The 16375-nt window shown below is 51.9% G+C and overlaps 1 protein-coding gene across 2 annotated transcripts in view; it reads left to right on the top strand.

Moving 5' to 3' along the window:
• Nucleotides 1–16375, top strand: part of LOC122383409 (four and a half LIM domains protein 2-like) — a 154899-nt gene that overhangs the window by 24319 nt on the left and 114205 nt on the right. The window contains exon 2 of one of the 2 annotated variants that reach the window (XM_043369770.1): nt 7482–7567. In XM_043369770.1, coding sequence (XP_043225705.1) covers nt 7482–7567 — 86 coding nt within the window. Of the gene's footprint in view, nt 1–7481; nt 7568–13165; nt 14077–16375 lie in introns of those variants that run through there. The other variant, XM_043369771.1, reaches the window with a different exon arrangement.

A 16375-nucleotide genomic window follows, 5' to 3' on the forward strand; every position in this document is an offset into this window, starting at 1 on the left:
CAACAGTTTCCAATGCAAGTAACATGGTAAACGCCGAGGTCGTACTCATTGACCACATTGACCAATGCACGGTATGACACCCAGAGGCCAGTCATCAGAGATCTTCTTTGGGCATTCGGAGACTTGTGTGGGGCCAGTGTAAAAACTGGATGTTCATAGTTCAGTATCCGCTTTATTTCAGTATTCACTATTAAATACGTAAAAAATAACGTTGGAAACTTTTGAGGGTTAGGGCACTGATCATTAGTGGGCCCCCCTCTGGCTAAAGAATATAGAGCATCGAACACGAAAGCAAAATCTAAGGCATTTTGAAAAAATGAGTATGCTCCGTAGCGTCCGATAACTACCACCTTCCAGTGGGTCAAGCCAACGGGGTCCAAGTCTATAGTGGCACTTAACGATATCAATAACCTTGTCTCACTTTTCGTTGAAGTCTGTTCCGAATGGTTTCGGCGACAGACTGGCTGCACTGAGGTCGTTTGGTATGTGCAACTGTAATTAAAGCCACCTGAGGCGCCCTGACACCAGGCTGAAGCTGGGTTGGAAATGCTTCGTCTTTGCAGATATCACTGGCCGCTGATTCTCGAGTGCCTGAACCGGTAGATGTCGTGGCAAAATTTGGTGTGATAATTTGGACCTTACCGCAGTCAGCGCACCCTAAAGCCCTAATAAAGACCCCCCCCCCCGAGCTTCTGGATTCTCGTTCCAGTCCACCGAATTCCTTCACCCTAGTCCGCTGCTCGACTCCCTCACCTCAGCCCTCCGTTCCCAGCTTGACGAGCGTTTGGGCCTTAGTTAAGCCTTGCTGTGGGCTTACTGTAGGATAAACCCATCGATGCAGCCCGTCTCGGTGAGCTTAGTTGGCGAACTACTGCCTTGGGGTGGGTTTCTGGCGGATTCCTGTCCCAATAGGTTTAGATGCGACCGACTGTCTCTGAATGTTTGAGCGGTCTCCTCCCGCTGTTAGCTAGTTTCAGTTGATATCTGTATCAGAAATACTTTTTAAAGAAAGGTTAAACGGAAATCGAACGTAAAATGAACAGAGGAAATGGTAACGAGTTGCCTCATTGAAGAATAGCGCTCGCCTACTTCAAAAGGTTCGGCACCATTCTTCAAATCTGATTTGCGATCGGGTTATGGGCTATGGCACAATTTTTCCCATTGGAGCTTTTTCTAACACAGCAATACGAAAATTGTTATACCTATCGTCCACTGGCAGATCCAGGGAGCGGGCATATAAAGCAAATATTTACTCCCCCTCCCCTTGCATCGCCCGAAATAGACAATAAGTACCTTATGTTTCCTAATAATAAAACTTTTATCAGTTTTTTTTGCTTCATACTGTTCAGCAGCAAGGAATCGAAATCCGAGGAGTTTTTGGTTTGGACACTGGGGGGGGGGGGGGTATGTCCCCTACAGCGTCGAAAACGCCTTTCTGGATCCGCCTTTGACATCATCTCGACTGGGATCTTGCCCCCCCACGCCAAAATCGAATCCGCCGCCACTGCGTGTCAACATTTGCACATTATACATGGTAATGCTTTCAAATATACATAATGCCAAAAATACATATACGTTTACAATATACATACTTTACATAATAGTAGGATACATGGATGGATACATACTTTACATAATAGATGGATACATACATATGCACATACAATATACAATATGCATAATAGATACATACATAATATGTATATACAATATACATAATACACCTAATATATAGTTGTCTATTGTTACTCATACATACACAAACACATGACATATGACAATGTTAAACAATAGGTATTCTACAATATTGTATGCTACACTGGAGCTACCGGAGCCACTGGGGGTGTGTATGACGGGGGATTGAGGAGAGGCCATGATGAGGTTTGTGTGTTGAGGTGGGGTCGCTGGTTTCTGATTTCGATTGATTCGGCTATTTTGAGGTTTGGTACATCTTTACAAACTTTTTCGATCGACACGCTAAACGACTCGGGCCCTACTATGCTGGTTGGGTGTGTCCTAGCTACATGATCTCCGAGTGGAGTGTCCTTAGTTTGGTTTTTTGCGTCCCTCAAATGCTCGTGAAACCGCTCCCGGATGCGTCTTTTAGTTTCTCCTATGTAAATACTAGTTTTGTCTTGGCACATGTTACACACGATTTTGTACACAACGTTTTTGGTGTGGCAGCGACCAGGCAGCCCCGCCTCACAAGTGTGACATTTCCTTGTACCTGCCGGGCAGGGAGGACTTTGCATGGCTGACCTGGTGAGGTGTTGCGCTAGTGTTTTTCCACTGGTCCAAGCGACCCGCGCATTCAAACCCGAGCCCCTGAAGACTCCATCCACCCGTCGTGCTAGGGTTTCGTCGATGTATGGGAGTGTGATATATGTAGGTTCGTTTTTTGTTCTGTTTTTTGCTCTGTTTCTGCCGTTTTGCTCACTACTAAATAGAACCCGATGCTTGGTTCTCTGAATGAGTTTGTTCGGGTACCCGTTATGCTGGAACAGCGTTTCGATCTTAGCCATATCCCGCTTTTGTGCCGCCTTGTCAGATCCCAGACGTTTAGCGCGTAGAAGCTGTGAATACAGGACGGATCGCTTACACTGCATGGGATGAGCTGAGCTGTAGTGCACTATGATCGGTGCCGCCATTGGCTTGATATACAGCTCTGTGTTGTACGTGCCATCGTCACGCACACTTATGGTGGTGTCGAGAAAGGGTATTTGTCCACCAGCTGTTTTGTCGGTCCTCTCGATGGAGAATTGGAGCGCTGGGTGAAAGTCATTCAAGAAGCGGAAATATTCATCGAGTTTGTCTGCACCGTGAGTCCATACTCCTAGCACGTCATCGATGTATCGCATGTATGCGACGGGCTGGTACTGAGAGTTGGGGGACGTTAAAAGCAGTGACTCTACGGCGTTCATGAATATGATTGCTAACGGAGGGGCAATTCTTGAACCCATGGCTACACCCATGGTCTGTTTGAAGTATTTATCACCGAACCTAACATAGTTGTTGTTTAGGCAGTGTCTCAAAAGTACTTCTATGTCCTGGCGGGTCAGGCCGAATGTGTCCACGTCATCGTTATGTCTGTCGAAGAGCTTAAGCGTAGCTTCTATGGCCTCAGTGGTGGGGATGTTGCCGTACAAGTTCGCTACGTCTACAGAGAACACGATAGTGCCCTCTGGGAACTTGCCATCAAATTGGGACCTCAGTCTCTGCAGATAGTCCTGAGTATTTTCTAAGTGTGCTGGCATCAATTTAAATATATCAATATATCAATATCATATATTGAAAAATATATATAAAACGAAATATATCAATTTAGTTTTAATTATATCAATTTGCAACATATAACATGAGCATAAGGTTATTCACTCTATTTACATTATTAATCATGCTCAGAAATACCATAGCTTACCTCCTAAAAGTCTAATATCTTGAAAACCGGTGAATATTTTTCTGTGAAATTTGGTAGATATTCGTTTTCGCTCTTTCTGAACCGAGCGGCATCACTTTCATGCCAATTCACAAACTTTTTTGAAGGTGGGAGGGTCCCTTTAAATCATAGACCTCTGGTGTACACCTGACCTCTGACCTCTGGTGTACAGAGGTCTATGGTTAAATGATTGTCAAGTGCAATATCTCCGCTGCTTTTTGCGTGACTGGATAAGTTAGGCACTGGAGTTAAGAGTACATGTTCTTATTTCTAAAAGTTACATGAGAATGCTCCAAATCATTACTCGCCCATCAATGAGAGCGCTTGCGAAATAAATTGCTGTTTTGATTGCGCCCTCTCAAATGTGTTGTAGAATAGCAGCAGATTTGTTCCATATATGCGTGCAGTTTTACCATGACATGCTTGTCAAGGAGGCCAATAGCAATGTAAAATAAATTAAGGAGCGCATAGATAAGTAATGCCTCGAACATTTTCGTGTAGAGCCGAGTGTCAATAGCGTTTCGTGAAACACGGAAGAAAAGTTTACGCTACGTCGTAGAATTCGTGTGCGAAGATAGAGCTACGTTCGTTTTTAGTCTGCTCGCTAGATGGCACCAGTAGTAAACGCCTGAAGGTATGCTGTACCGCACGGTCCAACAAACGCTGACTACCGGATTGCGCAACGTTTCGCTCGGTGTTATAAATCAGGAAGGTAGGAGGAAACCATACAGCTGATCTTGAGTATAGTGTCGTCAATTACAGTAGGGGAAAGTGGGGTAAGACGGGCACCATAACTTTGGAGCCATTTTTCGGCCGGTTAGAAACATCATAGAAACGGAAAACTGAGTGAAAACCTTTTGTAGACATTTTACTTCCATTTGCCAGAAGATGAGACTTAGACCTGATTCAACAAATAAACTGCAGCTATTTTTGCAAAACCTTACAAAAACCCGTCTTACCCCACCCCATGGGGTAAGACGGTCACATGGGTAAGGCAAGACGGCCAGCTTCTTTCACCGACCAGCACAGCTCGCAACAAATGCCCGAGATTAGCCGCATTGATACAGTCGCTCGTTGGTCTCAAGTGCTTCGGAAATGGTAGTATACCAGATTCGTGCAGAAGGCGCATGCTCGTATATAGGCCCTAGTTCATAAGCCATGTAGAACCGTTTTTCACATTCATTATTCGAGAATAAACTGTGCTGAAGGAATATTGCTAACATGTCTGTGAGTATCGGAATCGAACATATTCTCATTAGAAGTGCTTCTTTTTTTCCTACAGCAACAAAAATATTTTCACCATTACAGACCCATTGGATTCATAGTTGCCCGTCTTACCCCAAACTCAATGTCAGAAGCTCAGCACGATTTTTCTCTGTGGACAATTTGATACAGACAAAGCAAATCCGCGGTAAATGAGCACTGTGGCATATGAGTGTACCACAAGTGATTGCGAGTTTTTAACTCTATAGTGCTGCACACAAAAGCTTGCACAATACATTTTGGATGTTTTCAATGAAAGGAGTGTTTTAAAGAAATCAAAATAAAAGATTATCGACTGAACACAAATTCACCAGACTTCAATGGTGGTGTGTAGTGGGAAAGGCAATTCTGGTCCTAATTTTTCTCGCTCGTAGCGCTATTGGTTTTGTCTGCAGAAGGGGTGCCCGTCTTACCTACCCTGACCGTCTTACCCCACTTTCCCCTACTGATGAATCTGCACAAGTTATAGCCTCAATCATCCGAACACATTGTTTTTTCGTCTCGGCATTTTTGACTCTACGGAGACCTATAACATTTATTGGATAGCTTCAAACTTAATATATCAATAGCTGGCAGCATCCATGCCGTCGTTTTATAGTCTCATATCATCGCTTCCCTGTTGCAACAGCCAGCAGGTGTCTGCGTTCCGATTTCCGTCGGCTCTGTCTGTCGCTCGTCACTGGCCCACTTTTGTCGTCCGCGTCGGCTGCGACTCCGCCGCCGCCGCACCATCTGCCGCGCTCCCAGGCCGAGCCTGTGTCTTGTTTCGCCTATTTACATGCGCTCTCCAGTTACATTGGCCCGTTTGCTCTCCTTTTACACGTGTTTGCTCGGCCAGTCGAAACACGTTGACACTCGGCCGATGGCCATTATAAAAGGTGGTGATAGGCGGCGGCCGGCCGCAGCGGGCGCTCACCATTGCCGCGTGCCGGCCGCTGGAAATCAAACAGAGCACCAGTATAAATAGCCGTAATAAAGGCCGTATCGAAGGCGGTGCATCGTGGTGGCCGCCGCGCCGTCGACAGATGGGTCAGTGGTGCGTCACGTTTGCCGACCGGCGCCGAGCCGCGGCAGGTCTATCTGCCGGTGTTGCCGGCCGGTGGATGGTGCTGCCATCTTCAGACGAAACACGGAAACGGAGTCGATAGGCTCTGTGACTCTGGCGCCGTATGCCTCCTTAGCTTATACGTTTTGTAAAATTTTCCATTGACCCTGATGTGCATAAATCAGGGTTGGCCTTCTTGGCGCTACACTCTGCGAAGTTTCTTCGTCGTGAATTTCGTTGCATTGGTCAAATTTTGCAATCGGTCTCATAAGCACATGCATTAGCAATTAACCAATAAATATTCATGGTGATGATAATTCGTGGTCAGCGCATCAAGTGTTTCGCTGCCTTTGCTTACGTGGATACATACAGTCATTTATGTACTCACTATAGCGAAACCTTGTCCCAGCTCTTACCACCGAGTCATAAATACTACTTACAAGTCTCTGATCAATCCATCGCTTAAATAGACGGTGAATTATTGGAACGGCCACCGCTGATCGCTCCATTCTGCGACGTCTTCAAGGAAGCACCGGTAGACAGCCGGCTGCGGGAATGATGTCTGATTAAAGCGATGTTACCGTGGCGATGTTAATCACATCGCTGGCGGTACCCCCGTGACCCCGTCTGTGAGAGGTGGGCAGGGACCGGTCGGCGATGGTCACCATTCGCTGTCTCCTTGGTGGGAGGTTGCACCAAAGCCGGAGTCTCGGCCTGTCGGGAGGGGAGGGGGGGCTGTCCTGGACCCGTGTCGGGCTATCCTGGCCCGGGGGACGCCCCCTCCTGGCCGCCGCCGACAAGCAGGGTGGGCAGGTGTCACCGCCCGGCCCGACCGGTGCTAGTTAATCAGCCGTCCGTGGCCCACGCTGTTAGCGTTGGGAGCCGTTCAACAGTTTGTCATCAATCTCGTCAGCGACGGAGCGGAGCCAGGTTGGTGACTGGACTGGTCACCGGGCTGGTGTCCGATCGACGTTGGTCACAGAGACGGTCCCACGACCGGTCATACCGCTGGTCACGCTGAAACTGCACTAGCAGACAGGCTGACCTGAGCTGTGCGCTGATACTGCCCTTACGAGCACGTGGAAAGGTTCGTCGCAGTGTTATTCACGAGAAAAAGATCAATCGTGCCTGCGCAAGAATAATATTTACATCTTGTTGTAAATAATGCATTTTGTTGTCCAATTTTCTTTAATATATATAATATTATAATATTATAATTGAAACGCGACGTTCCCGTCGGCATTTTCACGCTTTCTTCACATTTTATAATTAAGGTTCCAATTTAAAGTCATTTCAGAATTAGACCCAGTGAGAAACTTTTACTTGATTTATAGGTGACATTTGGATGTCGATATTAATCAACATTTTGTCTGTCAACGTTCAGAAATCGAGAGCAGAAATGAAGTTATGTCACCGTTTGCCGCTAAATAATTATTGACGTGAAAAGCGCAGGCCCGATTTTGCTAACACTCAGCTTGATTATTTTTCTCTAAAAAATTTTATGTCCCACTCCCAGCAATATACATACAAGATCCTGCAGCGAGTTCAAAGCCAAAAATTACATTGCGTTTTACCTCGCATTTGACGTCCCTTCTTGTCTGTACATCATCTCGTTTCAGCCCGCTTATGACATGCCTCTTGTCTGTGTGCGTTTCTCCGCTTATCTGACGCGCTCCCTTGTCTGTGTGTAAGTGCGTTTCGCTCCTCTGACGCGCCCCCTTGTCTACTGTGTTGCAGAGCGTGGTGATCTCGGAAGCTGACAGCGGTCAGCCATGTCTCGGCTGTCAGGAGAAGTGTTCCGGCTTCAACCCGCACCCCTGGAGGTCAGTCCCCAACGGCACGCATCTCACATACGCAGCTCTCTCTCTCTCTCTCTCTCTCTCTCTCTCTCTCTCTCTCTCTCTCTCACTCTCTCTCTCTCTCTCTCTCTCTCTCTCTCTCTCTCTCTCTCTCTCTCTCGCTCTCGCTCTCGCTCTCGCTCTCGCTCTCGCTCTCGCTCGCTCTCGCTCTCTCTCTCTCTCTCTCTCTCTCTCTCTTTCTCTTTCTCTTTCTCTTTCTCTCCCTCCCTCCCTCCCTCCCTCCCTCCCTCCCTCCCTCTCTCTCTCTCTCTCTCTCTCTTCTCTCCCTCTCTCTCCCTTTCCCTTTTCTCTCTCTCATCCTTTCATCTATCTCTTCCCTCAGTTTTCAGTTTCACAATCAGGTGCTCCTCAGTTATTCGTTTTGCACCACACCACGATAACACAGACAGTGACACACTAGCCTATCCGCGAAAAACCTAAGCATCGCTATCTCGCGTTGCGACTGTAAGGCCCATCCGCCGTTCGTTGTTATCGGTGACGGTCTGCGCTTGTCCGGTCTGCGCGCGTCCGGAAGAAGGACCCACGGAAGTGAGTGAGCGCGGCTTCTCCTGGCGGTGCTGCAGGCAGACTTCCGGTCGCGGTTACCGATCATTCAGCTGGCTGGGCCACAGTCATGGGTCGGGCAGGCTGGGACAGTCGTGGGTCGAGCTGGCTGGGTTAGTCATGGGTGCAGCTGGCTGGGACAGTCATGGAGTCAAGCTAGCTGGGTCACAGTCAGGGTGCAACTGGCAGGGACAGTCATGAGTCAGTCCTGTCCCCCTGTTCCAGCCCTGTCCCGCTGGCATTTGTAGTTCAGCCTGGCCCCATTGCTATTGCTGCGACCCTGCTCCGCTGTCTTGGGTACAGTTCTGTCCCTAGTGCTCCAGCCCTGACCCTGTCATGGGTACAGTCTTGCCCCGCTGGTCCAACCTTGCCCCGCTGTCATGGGTGCGGCCTTTGCACGTGTATCTGTCATCGGACTATGACGTCACGGCCCGGCTGTATGCCAGTGCTGCCAAACCACACAGCTGCAGAAATACGAGCGTCGTATGAGAGGCCGTATCGCAGCCTTCTCAATGGCTCACCTGATGGTTTCTGGTGATGCAGAGCTTTAGGAAAATTTACGAGGATTATTTTTATTTAAATGGTCATGATTCGCTGAAAAACTGGGTGTTTATCGGCTGATTTATAAGTAATGTGTTAGCTGGGAAGACTTGCAAACTGCCATGCCTTCACGTATATCACATAGACGTCGCTGTTTACTTACTGAAAGCCACTTCTTCAAATACCCAGACTCACCCCGGCCGGACCCGCCGGATGAGTCTGGCTGACTGTGTGGTGTTCAGCTGCAGAAACTGGCTCCGTCGCGGTGTCCCCGTCTCGCCGTACGATATACGGATTTCGGGCGGCACCGGGCTGTCACGGGAGTCACGGGCCGCCAGCCGCGGCACAATACGAGCCGTAAATCAGCCGGCAGCGTACTCGGGGCTATTTCCACCGGTGCTTCATAATGGCGGCGCTATTTTCAGACGGCTACTTGGCAGCGGCCGCTCCTCTCTCCAGAGCGCGCCACGGTGCCGGAAACGGACGACGCGCTACAGACGGACCTCTGCCGCTCTGTTTTTTTTATCTCCCTCTGTCCCCCTACTAACCTCTCCGCATGCACATCTGTTCTCTCCTTTCTCTCCCGTTCCTTCATTTTTCCCTTCATCTCTCATTCTGTCTCTACCATCAGTATTTTTTCATTTATCACTAAAAATGACGAAGAATCGTAATACTGTGCTGTTTCTCTCACCCAGTCCATTTCTACTATACACTTCGAAGAAAAACGACATGTTTATTTGGTAATAGGAATCCTCAGGCGGACCTCAGCTGTCACCTGGAGGATGCTAAACCTGCCTAAATGACAAAAGCGCCTGACAAAGATGAACTCGTCGAACATATGTGCGACTCACGTATCAGCCATTTCTAGGGCGATCATCTGTATGCTGCTCGATCGTGATCGTGTGTCTCCCGACCTACTGAAGCGAAATCGTGATGACCCCGAGTCGCCCATACTCACCAGCGCTCTAAAGAAACCGGCGGTGTCTTTCATCCACGGCAAAAACATAACGCGTGCTATGAGCGCATTTTATTTGAATAATCAGTCGACGAGTCTTTCCATATGATATTGATCTCGACCTCGACCTCGACCCCAAGTCTGATGTAGTATGAAATAGTTGTCAATTGACTTCTCACATTGATTTTTGGCAGCCGTCTGCATTTGATGACCGCTGGAATAGGGTAGCCGTTTGTCTATGACGGGTAGTCTGCCTCGGTCGCAGCTTGTGGTCCATGGGTGCGGCACTGCGAGGGGCGACAGTGACCCAGTCGGCAGATGTGTTGTTTACCGTCCTTTGACGCTCGGCTGGGTTCATTAGTTTCCCGTCCGCAGACCTGGCCCAGACAGCAGCTTGGCTGGCGCTGACGGAAACCGGCGCACAGACAGAAGTGATCGAACTCGACCCGGCACTGTCACCCCCAGTCTAACCAGACAATCCTCAGCCCGATCTGTTGGCTGGAAGCAATGTGAGCAATATTTCGGCAATTTGCATCCATTTTAGCGATGATTGGAATCTGGTTGTTTCTTTGGCGACGTCGGAGAAGAGCTTGCTGGTCCTCTGATGGGATCAGATGTGGACACTGTCCCTCTGATGACGTCAGCTGTGGATGCTGTCCCTCTGATGACGTCAGAGGTGGATGTTGCCCCTCTGATGACGTCAGAGGTGGAGTCTGTCCCTCTGATGACGTCAGAGGTGGAGTCTGTCCCTCTGATGACGTCAGAGGTGGAGTCTGTCCCTCTGATGACGTCAGAGGTGGAGTCTGTCCCTCTGATGACGTCAGAGGTGGAGTCTGTCCCTCTGATGACGTCAGAGGTGGAGTCTGTCCCTCTGATGACGTCAGAGGTGGAGTCTGTCCCTCTGATGACGTCAGAGGTGGAGTCTGTCCCTCTGATGACGTCAGAGGTGGACGCTGCCCCTCTGATGACGTCAGAGGTGGAGGCTGGCTCCCCGGCCTTGGGAGTGGTGACGTCAGAGGGATGACCGAAGAGGACGGTGCGTGTCCCGGCTTTTCGGGGAGTTCGTTTTGTTATTTGGCAGCGCTGCGACGTTTGGACAGCACCCAGGGCCCAGAGTGGTTCGGGGCCTTATTTTGACAGCTCGGTCGGCCTTTCGCCCTGGGGGGCACACACTGTTGTGCCCTGTGCTCCCCTGCCAACTGCGGCACTGCACCCTCGGCTCGTGACCCTCGGGTCAACCTCCGTGTGTGCCGACTGTCGGGCATGTCACCATCGCCGTCCCCCGATTGCATTGGCGATGAGCCAAGGCGAGCATAGATATGAAGAGCACGAAACGGTAGCTAAACCAGACACGACCGATCAGGATGAGGTGGGATGGGGCAATACCCAAGTCCACTTAACTAGGCATTTCTTCCGTTTTATGAGATTGGTTAATTAGATAGAAGTACGCTCGAAAAAAAAAACTTCAAATGTTACAGCTGTAAGCAAAAATGCTAGCAATTTGTATGCAACGGTACTGTATTTTGACGATTGTCATTTGTCAAACATGTTAGCATAGTGCCGTTATAGTTCGTAAATGCGCACAACACTGGCACCGTTGACTGTCCGCATAATTTGGCGTGTTGCTGGTGCCGATTGAGGCTAGCGCTACTCCGTGACGTGTTTTGGCGCGCCGGTGGCGAATCTGGCACCGAGCGGCAATTAACAGGGCGCGGCGGCAGTGGTTGCGCACCAGCGGTGTTTGTGGCGCGTGCAGGCGTTGAAACGTCACCAGCACTGCCGAGAAGTGTCACCCCTTCCCGAGAACCCTCCCGGGATCTCAGGGCCGGGCTGCGACCCCTCGGTTAGCAGACAGCGCTGGCAGGGCTGAGCGAGCGCCGTCCCGGGCCGTCCTCTTCTCTGTCGGCGTTAGCGGTAAACATTGCGGAGATCGCTCGAAAAACGCCGCTGCCGACCAGAAATAGGCGATCAACAGCTCTCCACTTCTCCAGACGTGCCGGCGGGCGGCGGAAAAAAGGGTGTGGCGCTGATGAAGTGCTCTCCGTGTAGAAACAGGCGGTGAATATAGCGTGCAGGTGGGTGTTGAGCGGTGGGCTGCGGGGCCAAACATTTGGTAGCCCGCTCCCGGCGCTCCCACCCTGCCTGCTATGCATAAGCCGCCCGCCACACCAAGTCACTGGATACGTTGCTCCGTTGTAAAGAGACAATTTGCATGGGTGCTGAAAACGTTCTTGCACCATTGCTTGTCGTTTATTTGTGTATTTAATGTGATGCGGTAAGTTTTAGAGCCATGATTCCTCGATTTTTTTTTTCTAATCTGCCTTCGCTCCGAAACTGTTCTAATCGGCAATTCAACTTTCTGTTGACTTTCCGATAGAGTCGGTCCGACATCACAGTTTGTTGCCATCATAGTGTGATAACTGACTGATAGTGACAGACTGTTAATGCCAGGTCAAGGTTGGGTCGTGTGATGTAGCGAGGCCCCGCGCAATTTCACGATCAACACGAACGCAAATGAGTTCCTTCTTATTTGCGCATGCTGAGGCAATCTTTCCTTGTAGAATGAACCAGGTATACTAGTGGCTTTCATCTCCAAGTGACTTCAACCACTGCCCATCCTTGTTTTTGCCGCACAGTCGGCCATCCATGCGGACCACGGATGCGCGGCTGGACTCCCGCCTTGTTTTGCCGTCTGTCCGCCGGTCGCGCCGGTCGGGTCAGCCCGTGACCTGAGTGAGCTCGTCGGCATGCTGAGAGGACCACGTCGGTGACATGCGGCGCATCCCGCGGCCCTCCGTCGGACTATTGTCCACTGTCTCCAGTCGTTGCTATTCCACAGGCAGCCTGAGTTGAGGCTGATCCTTCGACAGCGGGTCGCTCGGCGTCTGACCCGGCTGGTGACGGGGGACGGAGGTGCGGGTGTGGATGGGGATGCCGGTGACCCTTTCAGTGACGTATGAGGAGGTGGACAGCATGGTACGGAACGAAGTGCCCCACTCCGGCTCGGTCATGGTCGCCCTGTGTTGACTGAACTTACGTCGGTCGGGCAACCTCGCGTGCCAGTTTTGTATTGTCCGTAGTCCGTTCAGCAACTCATACTCGTACACTGGCCGTCATTCAGTAATTGATTTAGTTCAGTCGCACGTAGGAGTTCCGAGTTTGTTCATGTATTTCTGGCCGGATGTAGCAACTAGTGGCCGGGTGAGCTTGGTTCTCAAGCTGCCTGATCAAACGTCATATTTGGCATTTCCTTACCAGAATACCCAGTACATACCTACCAACCAGTAGAGCAGGCTACAAGGCACGAGCACGGCTATTGCTACGCTCTGTGTCATTGTTTGTAAACCTGAAACGTCACGACTTGTGACCCTCCCCCCCCCCCGTCGCCGTCGCCGTCACCGCGGTGGCCGTCAGCTCTGCACCCATCGCTCGGCGGCCGTGTCGGTTTGCGGGGTCGGCCGCCAGGCGGCAGGCAGGTGGTCCGGTCAGCTGGCCGTCGGTAGTGCCGCCGCGCCGGCCAGTTCAAAGCAGAGCGCCGTCGAGGGGGCGCCGTGTCGACCGCGACGCGACGAGCCAGGTGTGTGCGCCAGCAGTGTGTCAGGACGGCCGCCGCGCTCGTCGGCCAATTTGGCAAGCGGGTCGTCGGATTGAATGAGAGATCGGGCAGAGTTTGCGCAAGAGCGGCGCCGGTCGCGCCAGGGGCCCGAGAGCTCCTTATTCGACATGAGCGCCGTCGCATTATGAATCGACTGGCGCAGTAAGCTGACAGCCGGGGTGTGTGAAAGTCGTCGGGAGGTCGGCACTGGCTGCGTGCGACGGCTCGGAGCGCGGCAGCCTCTCAGCTTGTCCCTGTTGGGTGCCAGTGAGACAGCGAGTGTGAGGTGAGGAGGGCAGCGGCGGCACGGCGACCGTGCCAACTGGCCGCGCGACCGGCGACGCAGCGGTGGCGAAACAGCGGCCCGTGTTGTCTCCGTGACGGTGGCCGGTGACGCAGGTGGCCGCTGAGACCCTCCAGGACCGTCTCCGGGACCGGCCGCTGCACTGGAGCGTCGGCTGGTGTGAGGTGTGTGTGTGACAGACTGACGGAGCTGTCGGTGGTGACGGGCGCACGTTCAGTGATTTGAAGTGACGTGGTGGCATCTGCTGTGATACAGGTGCATGACCTTGACCTCTAAGAGGTCACTTGACCTGGGTGAGGTCGGAAGCAGTGTTGGTGACCCTACGGTTGTGATTGGAAACAAGTGACCCAGAGTCCGGTGCAGGTCACCGATCAGTGACCGCCGGTGACCGGCCGGAGCCAGTGACCGGGTCAGTGCCACAGGTCACCGGTCACACCCCAGCGCCGTGACCGGGGATCAGTCCCTCTCCAGCTCTCGCCGATGGGCGAGAGCAGCCTGATCGCCGCCAGGAGCACAATGGTCAACCCCACAGTACGGTAAGGCCACGCACAGAACACAGAGTCCCACACGCGCGGAGCGTACTCCCAAAACATCTCGGGATCAGTTTTACTTAGCCACACCCTAAATCATACTGTATGTACTCCTCTGCAGAACTGTGGTTACCACCGCGTGGGTTTGTCGGATCGGTTCGTTTTTCTCTGCCACGTTCGTGGTCGGTTGTTCTGTCGGTCGCGGCCGAGAGGGCGGTTCATCGCGACTCGAGCGGCCCCGGCTGACAGCCGGTCAGGTCCGCGACTGAGCCAGCCACCGGAAGGGGCCGCGGAGGTCTTGGCACGCGCCCGCTGCCGGCGCCGACAGTCGGCCCCATGAGGGCAGGTGCTTGTCTCTGACCGAGCCGCTGCCAGCCGGTGGGCGGTGGACTGTGGGTGGTGGATGGTGGACCGATGGATGGTGGACGGTGGACGGTGGGTGGTGGACGGTGGACTGTGGACCGGTGGGCGGTGTTTGGTGCCCAATAATCGGTAGGTGGTAGATGTTGGACCAGTGTATGATGAAGGTAGACGTATAGGACCTCCACAATAGACGATAAATGATAGACTGGACAAAGTGTACCGGCTCTGTTTTCCGTGGATGGCTGACGGAGAATGATATCACCAAGCGATCTGTCGTTTGGCGATAGATCTTGCGCTGGCGGTGGACGACTGGACGGTAAACGATAGGCGATAGACCATTGACTTTTAAACAGATTGCGGCTAGTTTAGACTGCACAGTGGAGACCAGGCAGTCGACGGTAAACTGGTGAAGCGTTTTCGTTTCGCCGCCTTTCCGTCACCGTCTTTTTCCAGTCTGGCATGAAACATGAGCCTCCCACTGCCCAATGCCCAAACATCAGCGACTGGCTAAAACTTATCCGTTTTTTTTTTCTTTAAAAATCACGATGACATGCTTGTTTGACCGATACGCACCATCTGTCCGTTACTGGTCCGTACCCGCTCCGTAGTCCGTACTCTGCTGTGGTACTATGGACTCCGGACTCTGTCTACCCCCTATGTCTGTCTGTAACCACGTCCCTGTGATCGCGCCGGTTCCGGGTGCGTCCGACCCAGTCCGTCTGTCTGCCTGTCGCGGTGAAGGAAGCGTAGCGGGGCCGGCGGCCCGCTTGGCAGGAGTACCGAGCACGTGCTGCCTGGCTGGGGCCGGCCGGCCGGCACCAGTGGCACACCGGGCTGGTGACTGTCGAGCCAGCTCGCACCATTGCCGGTATTGCACGCGTTGATGAGTCTACCAGCCGCGTCGGTGAGGCCGTCGCCGGCGTCGATTCGGGCTGACGTGGTGTCACAGCAAATACGGCGGCGGACCACCACTCGATGAATTGGCTGCCGCGGCGGAGAGGTCCACCGCGGCCAGAGCTGCCGGGTATTGTGGGACGCCGGCACCGACGGCGGATGAGCCAGTTTGTTATTGTTGGGCAGGGGTTGAGTGGCTTTGTTGTTGTTGGATGGACGGTGGTAATGTAGGGTGCAGGTGACTCGAGTCGTGGGAAAACTGATGCCGCCCACTGATCGTACGGCGAAACATTGTAGGAGCGAGGGAGCACTGACTCAGACCGGGATCCGTATACGACGCGCCGGGCTGACGCGTCTCACAAACACTGAGTGACTCATCAACTCGTTTTAGTGGCCCATAATAAGCCCATTGTGACCGATGAGTCGACATTGCTAAGGGTCGCCGGCCAGCCGTGTTGTCTTGAATGGTTTTGCGACCACCGCTAACAAGTGTGGCTCGACCGGGTGCCTCACGCCTCAAGTACATACAACAGCGCAAGGTCTGTTCATCCAAATGATCCACTAAACCAACATGACTTCCGACACCAGTAAACTGTAGGAGCGCGTTGGTGGGATAAACCACGGCGCTTTTGTTATGTGGATCGGCACTTGCCTTTGTTTGCCCCCGTGTGTTTTGCTACATTTCGGCGTGACGTCTTTGGTACGTGCGGTGTGTTTCGTCGGCGGCAAGGTCGTGTGAACCGGGCCAGGTAAACGTCCCTTTCAACAGGGGTGAGTCACTGGCCGCTCCTCTGTTGCTGCTTAAAGTCCTCCACTTATGAATGGACATTGCTGTTCGATGTTCTATGTTCGTGCGATGAAACGTCCATTCGTGTCGAAACCAATGTAAGAGGACAGCTTGCATCTCACATACCCTTATTTCTTACTTCCACTCATCTACCACTCTGTGGAACTAAAAACCGTTGCAGTGGTGGAACCATTGAATATTCTAAAAATAAACCCGCTGTTATTTCATAAGCGCACCTGAGGCGCACCTCATCAGCTTTAC

Source organism: Amphibalanus amphitrite, unplaced genomic scaffold (genome assembly GCF_019059575.1).
Source record: "Amphibalanus amphitrite isolate SeventyFive unplaced genomic scaffold, NRLGWU_Aamphi_draft 000163F_arrow, whole genome shotgun sequence".
NCBI classification, from domain to species: Eukaryota; Metazoa; Arthropoda; class Thecostraca; order Balanomorpha; family Balanidae; genus Amphibalanus; species Amphibalanus amphitrite.